This window comes from Lithobates pipiens, unplaced genomic scaffold (assembly GCF_037356315.1).
Source record: "Lithobates pipiens isolate NorthernLeopardFrog02 unplaced genomic scaffold, aLitPip1_a1.2 Scaffold_10, whole genome shotgun sequence".
Classification (NCBI taxonomy): Eukaryota; Metazoa; Chordata; class Amphibia; order Anura; family Ranidae; genus Lithobates; species Lithobates pipiens.
The window spans coordinates 231,279,365-231,301,990 of NW_027507686.1; the positions used below are offsets into that span (position 1 = coordinate 231,279,365).

Here is a 22,626-nt window from a genome sequence, read left to right on the forward strand (position 1 = left end):
TAATCGGAAGCCTAGGCGCTAATACATATGTTTGTGCATTGTATCATAATTCAATCAGAGCCAACAAACTTGTAAACCTGCTGAAAAGAAACACTGTTACTGATCTGTATTTCTCAGCTGAATTAGAAAGGAATCTATTTGAAATCTGTGTATGTAGGGCCAGCACGTTGTAGCTTCTTCACCGAGCGTTTTGATAAATGAAACCCAGTGTTTCTATATACTGCAATTATACTGCATCTCATTAATGTATCTCTTTTTATATGACTGTTCTGTCAGACCATTTTTTTGTCGGTTTTATGATTTGCCCCTTAGGTAAACAACCCAAATGGTGTGTGTGATTCCATCCATCTCTCTTGCAGGGGCGCCATCTGTTCAGGTCTTAATGCCAGCGCTGTCTCCCACTATGGAGGAGGGAAACCTTGTGAAGTGGTTGAAGAAGGAAGGTGAGTAGCTGGCTGCAAAACATCAACATATTAGTACAACTCCTAAAACTGAGTAGTAGTGTTTGAACAGCAATATTTAGATGTGTGTTACATGCTGGTCAGTTTTAGACACACACATATCCCAATATCAAAAAATGTGGCTGCAACTTGATACATAGACATGCAGAGACAGTCATTTTAGCTCCAGCAAACATTAAAACAAGGAAGACGTTACCATATTAATCGGCGTATAACACACACATTCATTTTAAGAGGGCAGTTTCAGGATTTTTTTCTTTTAAAATAAGGAACTTTGAAGCAAAATAAGGGTCATTGCCCATCTGTAGCCTCACCGTTGCCATCAGTGCAGCAGTCTCACCGTTGCCATCAGTGCAGCTGTCTCACCGTTGCCATCAGTGCAGCTGTCTCACCGTTGCCATCAGTGCAGCTGTCTCACCATTGCCATCAGTGCAGCTGTCTCACCGTTGCCATCAGTGCAGCCTGTTCGATGCCCATCTACAGTCTAGAGGGGACAGGGAGGGGGTTGGGACAAGCGCCGACAGATTACATACAGTGAGAATTGGACAGAGCAGTGGTCCAATAGCGGCTCTGGAGACGGGCTTCCTATTACAGAGGCCGCCTAGTAAACAGGAGATTTCTCACTGAAGGCGCTCGGCCCACCCCCCTCCGAGGCAGCTAAAATTGAAGTATTGGCATATAACACGCATACACTATTTGCACCTGATTTTCAGGGTGAAAAGGTGCGTGTTATATGCCAATAAATACAGTGTGTATATATAGCCAACTTAATGCAGGATATAACTGTGGAGCCACGTGTAGTTGTAACAGCATTTTGGAAACTGCTTTCCTGGGATTTGAATGCATTATAATCATTAGGTCAGTGGGGCTCAACTGGATGTAATGGTCCTCAAGTGTGGCTCCTAACATCACTAAAGGGCTTATGTCACGTACACACGTTCGGAATTTTGGTCGCAAGAAGCTCTGATGGTTTTCCCGATGGAATTCCGATGGGATTTTGCTCAAGCTGTCTTCCATACACACGGTCACACCAAATTCTGACCGTCAACATGGTGACGTAGAACACGTACAACGGGACTAGAAAAAGGAAGTTCAATACCCAGTAGCCAATAGCATCCATCTCGTAGTTGAATCTGAGCATGCGTGAGTTTTTGTGCGTCGGAATTGCATACACACAATCAGAATTTCCAATAGAACGTTTTTTCCGTTGGAAAAATTGAAAACATGCTATCAATTTTTTGCTGGCGGGAATTCGGCCAGATAAATTCCGATGGAGCATACACACGGTTGCATTTTCCGATGAAAACCTCTCAGTGGTCTTTTGCTGGCCAAAATTCCGATTGTGTGTACGCGCCATTATTCTTTAATATTTGGTGAATGTAGCATTACAGAAAAATTTCAGAGATGGCAGACCTGATAAAACGGGGGGTGGCCAGTCACTACAGGGGATGGCGGGTGACTGCAGAGGTGCAACAGGAGATGATGGGTGACTGCGGACAGGCTACAGGGGGTGGTTGAAGACCGGTGATGTGCTTGATGAGACAATCATAGGTCTGGTGACACATTACATGAGAATGCTAGAGATCATTACTATTGCAGTCTCTTTTTACAAGTCGATGCTTCCAATTTTGGGCTCCTTACAGCCCCCTTAAAACCAATTTTTTTGGTTGTGCCATATTTCACAGTACTAAATATCGGAGGAATGACAACAGAAAAAAAGATATTGTGAAAGAAATAAACCAAAAGATTTACCTTCGAGAAACAAGTCTAAATATGAATATTTTTCTATATTGGCTTCAGAAAGTATCAAAACTAACTATGGTCTTCAAGGACTGCACAATAAATGTTGAATGGCTGCCGGATGGAAAGCAGGGCTTTAGAGACTGGTGCAAGAGAATGGTTTAAAAAAAATAAATAAAGATCCAGTGAATGTCAGTTTTGGCAACAAAAATTCAGAACGAGAGAATTCGGAGAACGGGCGGACTTGTTCACTCTGACAGGAAGAGCACAGCTGCTCAGCTAATTTACTCTACAATGTTGACGTTCAAAAGGACATCTCCGAATGCAGAGCAAGTCAAACCGTGAAGAAGTACACAGCATAAGAGCACATGTTCTCAAAGAACAAGAAAATGGGGCTATAATGGGCATGTCTTTGCCTACATAGATTAATGAAGAATGTTGTGGATTAACATTGACTGTTATGAGTCTTTGAGTTTTGCTGTAACATGCAGACAGCAGAGTCAGAATTTAGCATTAAAGCGGGAGTCCGCCGGGACTCCGCGTGTTTTTTTTTTTTTTTTTTAAAAAGCCAGCAGCTACAAATACTGCAGCTGCTGACTTTTAAAATAGTGACACTTACCTGTCCAGCGCGCCCGCGATATCTGCACCCGAAGCCGATCTCTAGATCGTCTTGTCGGGTGCTGCCGCCGCCATCTTGGGTATGGGAATCAGGAAATGGAGCCTTTCGGCTTCATTTCCCGGTTCCCTACTGCGAATCGCGCTGCGCAATAAGGATGGTCCCCGCTGCCTCTGGGATCTGTGTGTTTCCCAGCAGGCAGCGGGGCACTTGCGGGAAGGGGCGGGCACTTGCGGAAAGGGGCGTAATCTACGCCCCTTTCCGCAGAGAGCTATCCCGGAAGTGGGTGCAGAATACCTGTACTGTACAGGTATATGCACCCCCCCTCCCCCCTGAAAGGTGCCAATTGTGGCGCCGGAGGGGGGGAGGGTTTTCCGATGAGCGGAGGTCCACTTTAGGGTGGACCTCCGCTTTAACAGAATGGACCCATCCATGATTATTGTGCAACTATGATGCTTCTGATGCAGTATGAAGGAAAAAATCCTGTCTTCTCTGAAAGTAAAAGACATTTTTTTCCTAGAACGAAGTTGATGTACCTGAATGAAGACTGGTAGTACTACTTTGGTGTACCTATTGTTTCCCCGAAAATAAGACCTAGCGTGATTGTCGGTGATGGTTGCAATATAAGCCTTAGTTAAAGTCCTTGTAGGTCTTATTTTCAGGAAAACAGGGTAGGGCTTATTTGGCAGGGGGTAGGGCTTATATTGCAGCCATCACTGACAATCACGCTAGGTCTTATTTTTGGGGAAATAGGGTAGTACAGATTGAAAACAAAAATGTCCTGGTGCTGGTAGGAAACAAATTCAGGTATAGAGTTAAAATGCAAACATGTAAAATGTTGTCCTATAGTATGGCTCCTTTTTATAGGGCAGCCAACTAAGTCCACAGATTTAGGGCTAGGCTTGTAGAGGGGAGTGGAAGTGGCCTCCAGTACATGCAAAGAGAGAAGAAAAACAGGTGCCTCTGAGTGTAGACTGTAAGACAATTTATTAAGTGCTTGTATGAATGGAACTCGCATGAAGGCATTTAAAATGGGCATATCACAGGAGGCTAAGTGACGTCATCTGGGTCAACGCTGCGCTTGGGCGTGATTTCCAGCCCTCGCTTTGGAAATCTTCCCTCTTCCTACCATCCAGCCGGCTGGAACAACCTTTGCAAATGGTGGACTGCTGCAACGCGGGCTTGCGAAGCCCTTACACCTGCTGACGTCCCTTGGATGTACCTCTCCGGTGATATGCCTGTTTTAACCACCTTCATGTGAGTTCTATTCATATAAACTCCTAATATATTGTCTTGCAGTCTACACTCAGAGGCGCCTGTTTTTCTTCTCTCTTTACCTAATGCAGATTGGTGGCACTAGACTGGTGTACCCAATGAAGACTGCTGCATACTGGTAGGCTGTTCCAGTATTTATATCAGAAGGAATACTGTTGTAAAGCATATGTGTATATTTAACTTTTTGCAGCTCACAATAAAAAAAATCAAAAAAAAAAAAAAAAAATCAAATAAACACTAACAAGAACATTCTGTATCACATACTAGTAGTTCAGAGTCTGATTTGCAAGTATCGGCAGTTAAGAGACTCGATCTTTCTGAGTCTTGACTCAGTTTGGTGAACACAAAGTACTGTAAGCAACGATAGGGCAAGATTTCACCTAACAAGACCCTGTCACTACCTGTCACTGTCAACTGAGCAAATCAGTGAAAATGAAAAAAAATCCTCAGTAATTGACAACTTCTTTATTCCAACTATGTCCACAGAAGGCTGGTATGATATAGAGATGTTGTGTTCTATAGTAGTGCCAGCAGTTGATATTTAATTATATCAATTGTATATTGTACTTCAAACCTATTTATCACCTATTTGTCTGCAGAAAATGGGTCGTATGTCAATTATGTTTCCAGTCTTAACCAGATTTTTTACATGTAAAAAATAAAGCCACGCTTGTGCAAAAATAATGATAGTTTATATAAACATTCAAACAGATACTGACAATAATGAATAAAGTCTACGTTATGGATATGCAATTAGTGGACCTTCAGCTGTTGCAAAACAACAAGTCCCATCATGCTCTGCCTCTGGGTGTCATGTTTGTGGCTGTCAGAGTCCTGCTATGCCTCATGGGACTTGTAGTTCTGCAACATCTGGTGTCTGCTAATTGCATATCCCTGGTCTACGTGAATGAAGGAAGGGTCACTGAAGAAATCCAACACCATCAGTGAAAAAGAGCTCCTTCAGTGAAAACCACCACCTCCTGAGAGTAGGGGCACTTACCAGATGCTATTGACCCTCTATCTCTAGAGAGGCCAGTCAGGCAGTAGACCTAACCATCTATGGGACATTCCAGACACAGATACACTCTTATGGGGAATGATCGTCACGGCTTGTCTCCCAATCAGCCACGTCAGATGCCGTGGATCAGGGTATAGAAGGGAAAAGACGCTCCAATAGTGTAAAATCATCAAATAGTTTATTAAAAAAAGATAAAAGTTGCACTTATGTAACTAGAAACACGCCAAACACGCCAAACTGTACAATCTATGCAGGCAAAACAACCCGCGCTTCTGGCATCTGTATGGACGCGATGGCGTCAGCACGCAGCCAATAAACCTTTAGACAATTTTACACTATTGGAGCAATTTTTCCCTTCTATGCTCCTGGTACACAGCATCTGGTTGGGAAGCAAGCAGTGGCAATCATTTACTATAAGAGTGTATCTGTGTCTGGAATGTCCCATAGATGGTTGTAAATCAGGCAGAGAGATGGAGGGTAAAGAGGATCCAGTAAGTGCCCCTACTCTCAGAGGTGGTGGTTTTCACTAATGGTGTTGAATTTCTTCAAGGGATTTCTACGTGGGATGCACAGGTGTTTCATGAAGCCTAGCTGCACTGACATTCACGGAATCTTGCAAGGGCATTCCTGACTGTACATACGTGTGGGACCAATGCACGGCTCAGAATGCGGACAGACTTCGGGTCTGTACACCCATGTGAAAGAGGCCTCTCTCAATGGAAAATATGAATCCTCCCGATTATGCCATATAAGGTCACAGTATGTATTGGATAAGAAACTGTAACTTTCATAAATTACGGTGTATTTTAAAATGGTACTTTGACCACTTGCCGACCGCCTAACTTGGAATTTTCGTCTTGACTTTGACGTTAAATATGGGGTTATGTCTGGCTGCAGCTAGAGGCCATAACCCCAGTATTTTCTTTTCCCTCAGTCAGCTGTCTTTCAGATAAGTTTGCTGCGGGATCACTTTTGGAAGCGACGGAAGAGGTGCCCCCAGCCCCCCAACCCCCGCCTTACCTAAACTTTCACTGCTGCACACTCCTCTGTCTGTCAGGACCGGTCCCCACCGCCTCCTTTCTCTTTTGCCCAGGCATTTGGATGCCCCTGATGTCATCAAGACGAGGACGCCAACAGTCAACCACTACAGCCCCTGTAGGCCAACTTGCATCCCTTTTGATATATGATGTGTGGCCCTCGGACCTCAGCAGCCTCTAATGGGAACATAGATTAGGGTAATAGCATTGATCTCTTCTTGCTTCATGTAACATGTTTCCTATTGTCTTCCGTAGCATATCCCCAGCCAACAGTGTATCCTGCCTACTCTCTGACCTTCATTTCCTTATTAGGTCTGCAGTTTCTGACATGCCTCTCAAGCATTACATATATTGAACATTACGTGCAGCCCTTGGGTGACGTCAGGGGCCACATTTGAGGCCCCTTTTAGCTCATAAGTTGACAAACCGTATGCTACAGCATAGGGAGTGCCATCTACTGAGGAAGAGGAGAATCGGGCAAGTAAAGGTGTTTTTCTCGTCTCCTAGACCAATGTTTCCCAACTCCAGTCCTCAAGTACCCCCAACAGGTCATGTTTTGGGGCACCTCATTATTTTGCACAGGTGATTTGATCAGTTTCACTGCCGTAGTAATTACCACAGCCGTTTCATCTGAGGGAAATCCAGAAAACATGACCTGTTGGGAGGACTGGAGTTGAGAAACGTTGACCTAGACCTAAAAGAGCAGTTAACCCTTTCAGTACGCGGGCAGCTCACTGCAATGGAGGATTTTTACTTTTCCTGAAGTTGCATTTTAAGTGAGACACAAATGTTCATGTATAATACGTGCCCCCTGGAAAGGTGCTGTGGTTTCCTGTGAATTTTGTTCCCTTTGCAATGAAGCTAAATGTTCAGTCTGGAGGATGATCTGTGTTCTCCAACAGAGCAACGTTGTACAGAGCTTTCTATTCTGTCAGCAGAGGGCACTGCGACACTATAAATTTACTCAGTCAGCAAACATTTTGTCTGTTGCTTTTTTCGTACATATTTCTTTTTGCAAATGATTTTCTCTTCCTATTAATTATGGGCAATGCATTTTGTCCAAGTGTCAAGTGGAAAAGATTTATGTATCAGGTTGGACAAACTTTGTTCTCCTGCTGTTGTAAAATGACACTCCTGATATGGGGGAGCACCTAGCTCTCTCCTCACCTTCCATGATACAGCATTGAGTACTTAAGTGGCCATTTGTTGGATCCCAATGTTACCATGTGAGAGTGGTAAGAGAGACCATAGCCCTGCGTAAGTGTTATCCAGAAGAACTTGGAGCTGACACGGGTATTTATTTACTTTTATGTGGTGAGAGTGCAAATGAAAGATGAGTAGAAACAGAGGGAGGTTGTCAGAAACCGTGAAATCAGACTTAAAGCGGAGGTCCACCCTAAAATGGACCTCCGCTCATCGGAATCCCCCCCCCCCTCCGGCGCCACAATTGGCACCTTTCAGGGGGGAGGGGGGTGCAGTTACCTGGATAATCCAGGTAACTGCACCCACTTCCGGGATAGCTGTCTGCGGAAAGGGGCGTAGATTACGCCCCTTTCCGCAACTGCCCGCCCCTTTGCGCAAGTGCCCCGCTGCCTGCTGGGAAACACACAGTTCCCAGAGGCAGCGGGGACCGTCCGGATTGCGCCGCGCGGCTCGCGCATGCGCAGTAGGGAACCGGGAAATGAAGCCGAAAGGCTCCATTTCCTGATTCCCATACCCAAGATGGCGGCGGCAGGACCCGACAGACGACCTAGCGATCGGCTTCGGGTGCCGACATCGCGGGCGCGCTGGACAGGTAAGTGTCACTATTTTAAAAGTCAGCAGCTGCAGTATTTGTAGCTGCTGGCTTTTAAAAGAAAAAAAAAAACGCGGAGTCCCGGTGGACTCCCGCTTTAAGACAGAAGTACAGTTAAATCACACTTGTTTAATAATAAAAGTAAATAGAACAAAACGTAGTCAAAACATAGCCAGAGTTCAGGAACCGTAACAGTCAGACAAGCCAAACGCCAGGGAGCCGGAGATGAGCGTAGTAAAATAGCAAGCAGGATCTGGAGCCAGAAGGGATGTCAGCCAAGCAAATCTTAACGAGAATGCAGGAGAGCGTCTCTGTGATATTGTGACGTTTTTTTCCGGCCAGTTAATGGGCACAAAATCGATAATCCTTTGAACGTTTTTGAGCCGAAAAAACGAATGACAAGTTTGGAAATTTTCTGCTGAACGAACGATAAATTGAAAGGTTACGGTGTTTCCCGTCTGCACTAGGTATATGTAAAAAAATGATAATAAAATGTATTTATGTCCACTAAATGATTTATCGGTCATTACATGATGGCAGCGTCGTTTGCGCTCACGGCCGAACATTCGTTTTTCCTCGATCCTCTGGACTGGACAGCTTAAGTAGGCAGGACTGACGAGCTGGATATTGGCAATAGCCGAGTAACCGTGGACAGATAGGAGCTGGCAGTTAGCCGACAGCTGATCAGCCAGCTTGGAGAAGGAAGGGCTGAGCCCAGCCCAGACAGAGGTTTATTGTAATTCTTATGTTGCAATCACATATTTGTAGTTTAGGTGTTCTTATGGTCGGGGCTTGACAAATTCCAGGTGTCAGGTCACCAAGGTGACTGTAAATTGCGTCCTGGTGCCTGGGCTTTTGTCAGCCCACATAAGAGAAGGGGTTTTGTCATTGAAAATAAAGACTTAAAATAAATAAATAAACCTGGCTCCTAAATTCAAAGCAAGTGAAACTTCCGCTCATTTGTCTCCCCCCCCCCCCCCCCTCCGGTGCCACAATTGCCACCTTTCAGGGGGGTCTTTGACAGGCATCCTGTTCCTACTTCTTGAAGTCTGCTCCGCGGCCCATGGCGTTACCGCGGGGGGGGGGGGGGGGGCGGCCCTCCTCCTCCCCCTGTCGCTGGGCCAGTAGGAGAGAGGAGCAGGGCCTTGCACATGCGCAGTAGGGTTCCCGGCGTGAAGGCGTAAGGCTACACTGCCGGGTTCCCTTATCCGCAATGGTTGGCGGCAGCACCCAACAGCTGATAGAAACATCAGCTGCGGTGCCGACATCGCTGGACTCCAGGACAGGTAAGTGTCCTATTAAAAGCTAGCAGCTGCAGTATGTGTAGCTGCTGGCTTTAAAAAAAAAATTTTTTTGGGGGGGGGGGGGGGGCGCAACTCCGCTTTAATATGTGCCACATCACACAGATTGTTCTCATCTCTGCATTTTGCTGCACTAAAATGCAGGTCTGTGCTGGGGATTTATTCAAAATTAATGCTAAAACACTTGTACCAAGCTAAGTATTAGTGAGATGCTACACCCATTGAATTTTATGGTTCACGTTTATTTTTGTATGTTCTGTTTTGCAAAACTAAAAAAAGCATATTATTAAAAAAAAAACAAAAAAAAAAGGATGAAAACACAACAATGTGAGTTATTGTGCGTCGTGGTAAAATGCACACATTAATACAACTCAAATATATAAATTCTGCCTTAAATAATCTAACCTCATGACATCTGTCTTATACAAAGTGCCTCCTAATCCTCTACCCACTGCAACCTCAATCACTGGAGCTTCTTCATACTAATCATGCCCCGACTTCCATAGGCAGAATATTTTTCCCCAACCCAGTTGATACACTCACAGGGGACTCTACTTTAGTAGTTACTAAGGACTAGTGTCCAACTCCTATAGTACTGAAATGAAACTCCAAATTAAGACACATTTAACACTATGCTTGTGTTTCCAGTTTCTACCCACCCAAGGTGATATGCAGCCCTTCCCAAACACTTCACCCCCACTCACACCACACTAAACAACTCAGAATGCTTAGCTGCCCTGGTGTTGGCCATGACCAGGCTGTGAGGCATGGACTGGCACCAGAGCCTACAGAGGGCACACTACATGCTGACTTATATGGTGAACCAGAGTGAGCTGGTCTGGATGGTGCTGAGCAACAGTCATAGTGCCCAGATCTGGTACACCCCCCCCCCCCCCCCCACAGGGTTCCCTGCAGGATGGCAGCTACTGCAGAGACCACATGTACTCAAAGTTGTGCCCAGAGGACCAGCCCCTTAACATCCAGGTGGTTGAGGGGCTATACATTGCCTGATATATGATAACCTAAGGATAACGTCCCTCCCCAGCAACCTCATTACCCCCACCCCAGTTCCCAGTTCGCCTACATTCAGCCCCTGATTACAGTACACCCTTCCATGGGCAACCTCCATTTAGCCCCTGTTCATATCACATCCTTCCATGGCCAACCTATGTTCAGTCCCTGATCATAGCACATGCCTCATCTGAAACCCGGTCACAGAATGTCCATCTGCAACCTACTTTCAGCACCTGGTCACAGCACATCCTTCGTCGGCAACCTACATTCAGTCCCTAGTCACAGCACATCCTTCGTCGGCAACCTACATTTAGTCCCTAGTCACAGCACGTCCTTCATCGGCAACCCACAATCGGCCCCTGATCACAGCACACTCTTCCATGGGCAACCTCCATTTAACCCCTGATCATAGCACATCCTTCCATGGGCAACCTATATTCAGCCCCTGATAATGGCACAGGCCTCATCTGCAACCTATAATCTACCCCTGATGACAGCATGTCCTTCATCAGCAACCTACATGCAGCCCCTGATCACAGCACATCCTTCCACTGGCAACCTACATTCAGCTCATGACTCCAGCATGTCCTTCATCTGCAACCTACATTCAGCCCCTGATCACAGCACCTCCTTCAACGGCAACCTACATTCAGCCACTGGTCATAGAACGTCCATCTGCGACCTACATTCAGCCCCTGGTCATAGAACGTCCATCTGCAACCTACGTTCAGCCCCTGGTCATAGAACGTCCATCTGCAACCTACGTTCAGCCCCTGGTCATAGCAGGTCCTTCATAGGCAACCCACAATCGGCCCCTGGTCACAGCACGTCCTTCATCGGCAACCCACAATCAGCCCCTGATCACAGCACATCCCTTATCAGCAACCTGTAGCCTAGGGATAGCATCCCTCCCTGGCCTCCTCCACTTCACCACCTCAGTGCCTCTCTGGCTGCCTCACCCCCACTATCAGTGCATCCCTTCTCAGCCACCTGCATTCACACCCCAATCACAGTTCATTCCCCATAGGCAACCTGCATTCAGCCCTTGATCACAGAATATCACTCATCACTCGTACATCCTCTCCATACACCTAATCCCAGCTCTATCTGCCCAGCTGTATTTGTATAGTTTTTTATTTTTAACGTGAGTGGGAATTACACTTTAAATAGTCCAGATTGTCATTTCTGATTATATTGACATTAGATATTCAACAACTCCTTAGTGTCTACTGTACAAACAAACCGGTGCATAATTAAGTATCTATTCCCAGTTCTCCTGTCATATGATTAACAGTCTTTACCGATCTTCTTGCAGCAGCACTTACTCCTCTGTTTTATAATGAAGCCGATTCCCAGCTTTGATGAATGGAGACAATATGAATGTTTTGTAAGGTGAACGGAAGGGCAAAATATTTCCAGTCAAAGGCACAAATGGATTTGTTCTAGTGGCAATGAAGACGTAGGAATTATTGAAAAAAAATAATTGTGACCTGTTTATGATGTGGGGAGTGATCCAGCCAACAGAGAGACCAATTATCAGCAGATAGGACACTGTATAGGGACAGAGATTAACAAACATAAAGAATAATGTGCTATTGATTGCCTTTGGGTAGGAGATCCAGTGAGGTAGAATATGTTTTAAAAACTCTGGCCAAAAAGCTTAAACATATAAGAACAGTTGAAAGTAGTATTGTATTGAGGATGTTTTCTCCTTTTTCAGGTGAGGTGGTGAATGTAGGAGATGCTCTGTGCGAGATTGAGACCGACAAGGCTGTGGTCACGATGGAGTCCAGTGATGATGGAGTATTAGCCAGAATAATGGTAGGTGTTTCAATGTGCCTAAATGACTGGGTTGGCACACTTTCCCTTGATTGCTTCTAGTGAGGGTTAGCACATTCCCACCCCAACCACGAAATCCACAGCCAGGGTGTTTTTTGTTTTTTCTCCCCCGTGCACATCCTAGGGAAGGCATTCATTCCTTCCTCCTAAAACTATGTTGGGCTTTCATCTAGCTCGGGTCCTCCTCCCTATCTAGCTCTCGAGCCTCTGGCCCTCCTCCCCCCATCTAGCTCAGGCCCAGCCCCCCCCCCCATCTAGCTCAAGCCCAGCTCCCTTCCTCGCCCATCTGGCTCGAGCCCAGCTCCCTTCCTCGCCCATCTGGCTCGAGCCCAGCTCCCTTCCTCGCCCATCTGGCTCGAGCCCAGCTCCCTTCCTCGCCCATCTGGCTTGAGCCCAGCTCCCTTCCTCGCCCATCTAGCACAAGCGTTTCTCCTCTCTTCCCCTGCATCTAGCTCGGGCCTGACTCCCCTCCTCCCCATCTAGCTCGGGTCCGACTTCTGCCCTCCTCCCCTATCTAGCATAAGCATTTCTCCTCTCTTCCCCCGCATCTAGCTCAGGCCCGACCTCCCCTCCTCCCTCACCCAGGCCTCACAGGATTCCCTTCTCCCCTTACCTCTCCTATCTAGACTGGCTTGTCTCCTCACTCCCCCCCCCCCCCCCATGGAAGCCCATCAGGACTCCAGCCCCCCCATCATCCAAGTCTGACGAGATTCCCCTCTTCTGCAATTTAGTGCTGGAAGGACTGCTTTCTTCCTCAATCTATGGTTGGCAGAACTCCCCTCCTCCCCAGTCTAGAATCGGCAGGACTCCCCTCTCTTCTAGGCTCCCATACCCCCTATCTAGACCGCACAAGTCAGAGTCTCTCTCTCGGCTCTCTAGCATCTAGGGCAGGCTTTGCTTTCAAGCTTCATGTTGTGTCGCTCCTTGCTTTTTACTGAGGTAGTAGTGCTGAGCTATCAGTGATGTTTATTGAAAAGCATCACAATAGCCTGCAGCCCTTTTTTTTGAAAACTCATTGCAAAAAATGTCTTCTCAAGTCACTGCCGAGCCTTGCTTTTCAAACACTAGCTGATGCATTTGACGCTGCCAGGGCAACCTTAAAATAGGCCACAGCAGGACTAAAATAAACACATTCGAAAATATTTGGCTTCACTAAATATCTTAAAGTAGAATATCTTTTTTTTTTTTTTTTTTCTAAACCTAACCAGAATATAAGAAATTATTCCTGCTTTTCATGTGATTATACAGTTTGTTTAATTATATAATATACTTTTATATTTCTGTCATTTTTATTCTACTCTGACCTTATTCTTTTAGTTCCAGAATAATTCTGTACCTACAACCGTTCGTTGATTCTGACGTAATGTTGTGTTTTAAAACCTAAAAAATACATAAGGTTTATCCAGCTCCCCCTTTTCAGAGGCTGTAATAAATGCTTCACTGGACGTTGCCAGCCATTACCATGCGCAGGTTGTTAGAAAGTAATCAATGGCCACCAGGAAAACTTGAAAACCCAAAGAGACTTCTTGTTGCACCCCCACCTGCAATAGATGACCCTGGTAATGGCTTGATTATAGGATCTCCTATAATTTTTCATGGTCGGTCTGCTGGTAGTAGGTGGAATATTCGATTTTGTCCTTGGCACGCAAAACGGAAAGGACCGAGACTGACAGAGACAAGAATTTGCTCCAATGTTGAGTGAACTTGCATCTCCTGCCAAGAGCACGTGTCATGTCATTTACCTTAACGGATATTGCCAGCTGCCAAAGTATACTCTGTGGTATGGAATGTAGGTACAGAATTAAAGCTTAACTGCAGCCTAAACAATTATTATTATTTTTTTTTTAAAGTTTGATTGGGGAAGGTTTAACAGAGCCTAGTCACCCAAGAGGCAACCTAGGCAGAAGCATGGGGCTGATGGATATCCAGGAGGCCCAGCCACAACCTTCATGCGTCTCCAGTAAACCAAGGGGATAGTTCAGTTGGTCAAAGCTGCTCACTTGCCGGTCCCTTCGGGGAAGGAGGGTATCCTTAATGGCAGCTGATGTCTGATACGGAGGGGGCCCATACCAGCACAGGCAATGCCAATGAGGCAGCATCTCTGCTGCGTCATTTAGTCATCATTTACTCATACTCACCAGCGTCATTTGACTGTAAAAAACAAAAAAATTACACGCGACGCTGTAGCTCTTAGACTCCTTTCACACCACACCGCCCTTTGCGTCGGCGGTAAAACGGCGCTATTTTTAGCGGAGTTTTACCGCCGGATTTGCGGCGCATTTTGGCCGCTAGCGGGGCGCTATTACCCCCCTCTAGCGGCCGCGAAAGGGTTAAAACCGCCGGCAATAGCGGCGTTTTGCCGGCGGCATTACAGCGCTACCCCATTAATTTCAATGGGGAGCAGCAGTGGAGAAGCGGTAAACACACCGCTCCAAAGAAGCTGCTGGTAGGACTTTTTTCTGACTTCCTGCCAGCGCACCGCTGTAGTGTGAAAGCCCTCGAGGCTTTCACACTACACACAATGGTGCAGCTTCTTTAGGGCGGATTGCAGGCGCTATTTCTAACGCTTTAGCGCCTGCAAAACGCCCTGGTATGAAAGGGGTATAAGAAATCCCAGAGAATCGGCACACACACAATACTCCTGAAATCAATAACCTCTATGCAACCTGCACTGGATGATCTAGGTCAGGGGTGTCCAAACTTTTTTCAAAAAGGGCCAGATTTGATAAAGTGAACATGCATGAGGGCTGATCATTTTGCCCGACATTCTTTGAACCATTAACATTTAATGCAAATGAACTAATAAACTGCCCAACAAGAATTATCTTGCCTTTGTGGCAGTGTGTGGTAAAGAGTCTAAAGATGAGCTTGAGCGTGTTATTTGGATATACCGTATTTCAGTGTATAACACGCACCTTCACTTTAAGAGGGAAGTTTCAGGAAAAAAATTACATTTTAAAATAAAGAATTGTGATGCAAAATAATGGTCAGTGCCCATCTGCAGCCTCGCCATTGCCATGAATGCAGCCTCACCATTGCCATCAGTACCACAAAGTCCCGCCTCCTATGACAGAACAGTTGTCCAATTCCAGCCCAGGAGACAGGACTTTCTGTTACACAGGCCGCCAAGTAAACAGGAGATTCTCTGTCTGTAGTCTGATGGCGCTCATCCCGCCCTCCTCCCTGTCCCTCCAAGGCTGCCAAAACGATAAATACTGGTAATTTGGATATATATATATCTTTTGTGGCTCCCAATGAATCCCTGAAATGCCGCATGGTGCTCAGGGATTCGTTGGGGGGCCACAAAAGATATAATATCCAAATTACCAGTGGGGCCGCGTTAAACCGGAACTTGGGCCGCAATTGGCCCCCGGGTCGGAGTTTGGACATGCCTGATCTAGGTGTTGCTGCTCTTACGGTAAACGTTTAGGAGATTTTTATTTTATTTTACCTACAGTTAAGCTTTATTATAGGCTTACCGGTAGGTAAAAATCACAAAGCGGGGTATACAATCGATTTTTAGATTGGGATATCTTGAAACTGCATGAACATTCGAAAAAAAAAAAAGGGTGCAAACGCCTAGTGCATTGTCCACAGCAATTTATTTAGAGGTAAAAGACAAAAATTTCACAAAGCTATTGCGAATAACAATGTTGTATAACCCAGTTAACGTCAGTTGGTGCTATGATGGTCCTAGGTTGCTTGCTCTTGGTTTCTGGGTTATTCACAATAGTTTTGTGAGTATATTTGATGTCTCTTTCCTGCAAATAAATTTCTGTGTATAATGCAGAGCGTCTGTGCCGCTACCAACTTACGTCAAATGGATTGAGGGAACCAAAACTGCTACCTTGCTTTGGCTTCATTGTGCTCTACTGTGTGCGTTGCAGTCAGCCACCTAAAATAAGTAATACTGGCCCCAACTGTGAATAGCAAGTTTTAAAGCCAAACTTTGTATAGCTATAAGACACAAATGAATGCAGAACTGTAATCATTAATACATCATTAAATCAAAATGTATGTATACAATAGAGCTGCATGATTAATCGGTAAAAGATCGTGATCTCAATTGGACCCCCCACAGGAGCCTAATCCAGAATGTACACAATTATGTAAAAAGTGCAGAGCAGTTCACTGGGTCACAGCTGGCAAAAAAACAAAAACAGCCGTCAATGTTTATCAACAACGTTGCCCTATCTTCTTATCTTCTTATCTGTCCTTGTTGGTTCTTTGACAGATCAAAGGGATGAAATATATATATATATATATATATATATATATATCTATATCTATATATATATATATATATATATATATATATATATATATATATATATATATATATATATATATATATATATATATACATACATACATATCTATATATAATTTTCATCCCTTTGATCTGTTTTTGCAGAAATGCACTACAGTTCATTTACATGGTTTCCTATGGGACACGTTCACATCTGTGCTTTTTTTCAGCCGTTGCATATTTGGAAAGGGTCAGGGACTTTTAACGCAAAACGGTGCTTTTTTGGCTCAATATACTTCAATGGAGAAGCCACAGAAAAGAATGTAATGCGTTTTTGCAGTAATTTGTGTTTTTTTAATCTGCCCAAAAAAATGCAAAAAACGCAAATTGCAGTAAAATCACGTGCACAAAAATCAAAACGCACTGCAGAAACAGATCAAAAGCAAAAACTGCATAGTTGTGTGCCGAGCCTTATGCTGGCCTCACGGATCAATTTTCAGGTGAGAATATTCAGATGAAAAATCTTTGTACATTCGCTGAATGAAAGAATTTTGGTTTGAAATTTTCACTTAATTCACTAAATTTTCCCGTCACTGTGGTTGAAAATGAACGTCAATTTATTTTTTTATTTTAAGGTTATTAACTGATTAATTGAAACAATAATCTGCCAACTAATTGATTATGAAAATAATCATTAGTTGCAGCCCTAGAGCGTTTGTACCTGAGTGTTGTAAAGTGATATTTGTATTGGGGTGCAATGACAATGATTGGCAGCCCACATACATACAGTGCATTGCCATGAATTTTTTTCAGTGTTCCTAATGAATGAGCTCTCAATGATTTGTTATAGGGTTTTGAATATTTCATTTCAGGCCAGTGAGGCCCCTTTTTCGTATGCGAGTTTGGTCAGTGTTTGCTGGACACAGGAGGATAAACATATCGTTACCGAGCTGGAAGGAGAATCTGGATTATACGGATTGCGTTATCTGCACAGTAACACGTTTTAAGCTCAATCACCGGTTTACAGGGACTTTTAGCCGTACGCAGCGAACGTCTTCCTCATCCGTATTTAGGCCTGGCAAGCCCATGTTTTCTTATCCCATCTCCACATAATGCCCCAATCTGTGTTTTTATATGGAACCATTTAAATCACATTCTGCTGCAAGGCATTAAGACTCTGGCTCAATACTATTGACACACTTTTAAAGCCCCTTATAAGGGACACACTGATTTATTGTGCTGTTTAGCAGGGCATATTTGTAATGAGAAAGAGGTATAAAGTGCATTTATATGCTGGATGAAGTGTTAAAATACCTGTCACCTAATTATAGAGTGACAGCAATGTTGTTTACTGCAGCAGTGTGCCATTGGCTGCCAGCAGCACTATCTTCGTGACTCCACCAGACCATTCATGTCGGCCGTTATCTTCCTATAAGATTATATGTGCATGTATTTGGTATAATATTTACATAGCAAAGGCTCCATTGTGTAGACTTCCAAAAGGGCCGGGTCTTCTGCTGGGTGCCACCATCTTGGATGTGATGTCAGTAGCCTCAGCAGACTCGAGTGACACCCCTTATCATTCCCCTTCACTCTCCATCAAAAGCTACATAAATGGTTATATACAGAGCTGAGGGGTGGACTAGCTGGGCCAGCGCAGACAGCAAATAGTCACTTCTAAAAGAGGAGAGGGCTACGCCATGCAAAGAGGGAAGGGGGAGCACAGGCTGTGCTAGGAATTGGACTCTAACTGAAGTGAACGCGCTCCCTTTCAAGTGAATACATTTTTTTTTTTTTATTATTATTTTTTTGAAAGGAAAAGCTCTTCTGTTTTCCGATCACCACTGGGCGATATGAACCTTGAAGTGCTCTGCTCTGTGCATTTCTGGGTTCTGAGCTAAAGATGTGCATAGAAAGACGCTTTTAAGGCAAGGGTTAAAAATGCTTACAGGATTACAGAGTAAATGGTCTCATCAATTTCTGAGGTCCTCCTGAGATGTCTTCCCTCGCGCTGTGCTGACCAGCAGCTTCAGGAACCAAGTCTGGAGGAGCAAGCTGGCCGCCACACTTCTTCAAGCGGGATTCCGGTGACATTATCATTTTTTGGTGTCATTGATATCCGATTAAACTATTAGTCTAGCACTCGCTTGTTCCTGTTTTTTTTTTTTTTTTTTTTTTTTTTTTTTTATCCCCGGCTTGCCGATTTCGTCCGAGTTTAACTTATAAAAATTCTTCCCGGCCGTTTCCATTTTGCTTGTGGGCATTTGAAGCCCACAAGCACTTAGTTCCGGGATGTGGTGAATGCTGTGCTCCCAGCATTCACCGCTCGATCCCGCGCATGCTCAGTGATATCAGTGAGCAGCGCTGTAAAATTTCGGGTTGCCATCACAACAGGCGGCGTTGTCGGAAAGTTCCCGCCCCGTTGTGATGGCAATTCACCTGCCTGCCCACTTTTAAAATGGCTTTTTCGAACATGCCCTCGTCACGTGACCGGCGTCTTGGTTCCGAAATCTCACGAGATTTTGTCATGACGCTGTCCCCCACTTATTCCTGGGAAGACTCTAACAAAGCTCCCAGGGGTCTTTGCGAGGCCGGGGAAAGGCGACAAACAAGCCTACTCCCACGAGAGGAGAGCCCGGAAGTCAGGAAACGAATTACTCCTAAAAGGTAATGATCATTTGAGCATCTATGGTCCTAAGAGAATTACTTAAGATTAACTTGAAAAATTGAGTACAACACCCTTTTATTTTGATAAGTATGCATTGGAGGGTAATACATCTGTTATCAATGTGTGCTGAACGTAGTAGAGATGCACAGACCTTACACTTTGCTCCCACTGTTTGTGCAAGACAGTGAAACATCGCAGAACCATGTTCACACACTAAACACAATACAATCTTAGTGGCTCTTATTTTGTAGCTAGCTTTACCTCAGCAGTATATATATATATATATATATATATGAGAGAGAGAGAGAGAGAGAGAACATATTTGGTGATCCTAGCTGAAAGATTGTTATGCAAAAAATGGCACAACAAACACAATTGTGGTCAAAGCTAAATTTTCTGAGTGTAGACAGAGTAATGGAATGTGGGTGGATTTTGGGATCTTGGTCTTTGCTTGGCGTGATCATTATTCATGAGAATGTTACATTGTTGATAAATAACATCAGCACGTTCCCTGCCTGGGATTTCCGACACGCTCTTCGCTTTTAGTCCGGTATGGAGCATGTGACCTTCTTGTCCTTGCCCGGGAATTCTTTGACATTCTAGATTCCCCTGGGGTGGGTGGCTCTCTTCCTGGCGTTCTGTTTTCTGACACTTGATGAAATATTTAATGTAATGGCTGACATTACCGCTGTGTGCTTGCCTGCTGCCCGGGGTGTAAAGTGAGAAGAAAATGGAAGCCATTGGAAGGATTACACGTACAAAAAAAGGAAATATTTTTTTTAACTTTTGGGAATGCATCAATTCCGGAATAAGGGAGTTTCCAGAATACTTTGCGCCCCTGATTAGAGGAAAACTATTTTAAATTTTTTTAATAAAGATCGTTTAAAGCTGAAATTAGACAGATCTAAAAGACACAAATGAATGCAGCTTTTTAATTAATGTATCCTTAAATATATTTTTTAAATGCATGAAAGTGCCCGAATTTGGCTTGTTATCTACCTCTTGTAGTTGACTGTATAGCAGGGCTTATGCCCAGTACACTCGATCGGAAAACCAGAAGAAAAATACCGCTTTTGAAGCAATTTGTACAATAATCTGATCGTCGGTACGTGGCTTTAGAGAGCCGATCACTACAGTTCAAGCAAAATTATCCAAAGGAACAACCATGCAAATTTTTCTTGTTCAATACTAGAACGAAAATTTTTCGTTTTTAATCGGTACAGTATTCGTCCAAAAAAAACGGAAAACCAAGACCACGCAAACTCGGAAACAAAAGAATGCATTACAATACTATACAACACTTTGCATTAATTCCAAAGTTGTATTCTGTCATATGAGAATTTTCGTAATGTTAGTAACCTCCTTATTTTCAATACGTGACTAGCATACGAAAATAAATTGACGATCATTCGTACGAGGCTTTAGAAAAGAGGAGGGAGAGGGGCTTGACTGCAAGTCACAAAGGCTGATCCTGGAATTATGCAATTAAGCTTGAGTCTTGGGTGCAGTGTCAGAATTACTCCAGTTTTCTTGCCCATACTTCTGTACGGTCTTTCCGTAAGAAAGCTGGAGGAAGTGTCCATGAACTACAAGGGCACTCATCGGCAATCTTTTAGTTCCCTGAGAGCTACAAGCCGGCTGCGGCGGTGGTGGAAGACGGGACTTGTAGTTAATTTATTTACAGATTACATCTGACGTACAGGCGTAACTTACTTGGAGTGAACCTATCCTTTAAGTTATTGTGTACCTCTCAATGGAGCAGAAATGTACTAGCCAAAAAAAACTTTTATTTGAGTTCATTGGGACACACAGGTCCTACTTACTAGCAACGGCTAATTATATTGCAACCGTTTATTATACTGCTTTGTTACAAAACGCGGGCATGTTGATAGTAGGAAGGGATTATTGCCGTGTTTCTCAAACTTTTTTTTTTGTCGTGCGGTGCACCAAAAACATCTAAAGCTTTTCACTGCACACCTGAAAAGATTTAATAATTATTATTATTTATTTTTTTTGTGGTGAAGAACTTTATTTTTACATGTATATTTAATTTTACATTTAATGTGAAAGATGTGCCTGCTTTTGAGAGCAAATTAGATTGAAGTGAGGCTCCAAAGTCTAGAAACAAGCACACATTTCATCATCGATTTTAGTCTCTCTCTCTTTTCCGATTTGATTTTGGTCAATGCTGAAAATCCAAACTCTCAAAACCATGAAGATGCAAATAGCAGAATTACTTTGATTTCTTTGATTGCAGATCAGACAGAATGGCAATTGAGCATATTCAGATCCCAAAGCAATGAAACCATGCTCCATGTAATCTTATTTGTACTTTCAATTGCTTCCTTGCTTTTCAGTTAACAGTTTCTCTTTCAGAGTTCCAGACTTTATTTATAAGCATCAAAGTTGAAATAGAACGGTTTCTATTATTATAATAATATAATTAGAGCGATCGAGTTCTTACGAGATATCGCACAAGTCTCACGTTACGAAAGGAACCAATGAATGACAGACTCACAGAGATTGCATGTTTTTATATGTTGCTTTAACTTTTGCGACGTTGATTTACCATTTAATTTTTCAAAATGTTCCACATTTCAAAACTTTAGCAATTTTTTAATATTTTTCAAAACTCCCATGGCACAACTGCAAATATCACATGCTGTGGCACAGAGTTTGAGAATCGCTGGATTATAGCCTGGGCCGACCTACAGTGTTTTTTTTGTGTTTTTGTTTTTTTGTTTTTGTTTTTTTTTGTTCAATCCCTCTCTAGCTGGTAGTAGAGCTGCATGATTCTGGCTAAAATGAGAATCACATTTTTTTTTCTTAGAAGATCGATCACGATTAGACCGCTGGGCAAATACAGTGCGACATAAAATATTGCAGAAATTGCCATTTTATTCCCTAGGGTATCTGCTAAAATATATATGTTTGGGGGTTCCAAGTAATTTTCTAGCAAAAAATATTGATTTTAACTTTAAACAAGTGTCAGAAAAAGATTTAGACTTTAAGTGGTTAAACTTCCTGCATTTACAGTTGTTTTAAAATCTTGGCAGACTGCCTGTATTTTTTTTTTTTTTACACAGAAATGTATCCCTTTGATCTAAGAAGGAAGAGTTAGTTACATTGTTTCATGTTGAAAACTTGGCAGACTTCCTGGATGTTTTCTTTTGACAGCTGAGTGAGCAGATAAGTCTCTCCACTTTCTTTAGGCAAACTATGCAATAGAGATGTCAGGGGGTTGAATCGAGATCACGATTAATTGTGCAGCTCTAGCCGGTAGAATAACACAAAAATTGGTTCTAAAGGCAGGTGGTTTATTTGAATGCATTCTATGCGTTAAGATAAAAAAAAAAGCCTTTTGTGCTTTTGTGTGCATCAGCCCCATAATACTTACCTGGCTGCTGTCTCAGCCAATGACTCGACTTGACATTGGCTGAGACAGCAGCACGGCGTCATTGGCCCCTGCTGCTGTCAAGGTCAGTGAGCCAATGAGAGAGGGGATGGGGCCTGGCTGTTGGTTCGTGTCTGAATGGACACAGGGAGCCATGGCTTGGGTGCCCCTGTAGCAAGCTGCTTGCTGTGGGGGCACTCAACAGTGGGTGGGGCCAGG

The 22,626-nt window shown here is 43.8% G+C and overlaps 1 protein-coding gene across 1 annotated transcript in view; it reads left to right on the forward strand.

Annotated features, from left to right (window-relative positions):
* The window catches only part of PDHX (pyruvate dehydrogenase complex component X), a gene marked incomplete in the record, with an annotated part of 121,987 nt that overhangs the window by 26,912 nt on the left and 72,449 nt on the right, over positions 1 to 22,626 (forward strand). The window contains 2 exon segments of the mRNA XM_077462896.1: positions 360 to 443; positions 11,978 to 12,078. Coding sequence (XP_077319022.1) covers positions 360 to 443; positions 11,978 to 12,078 — 185 coding nt within the window.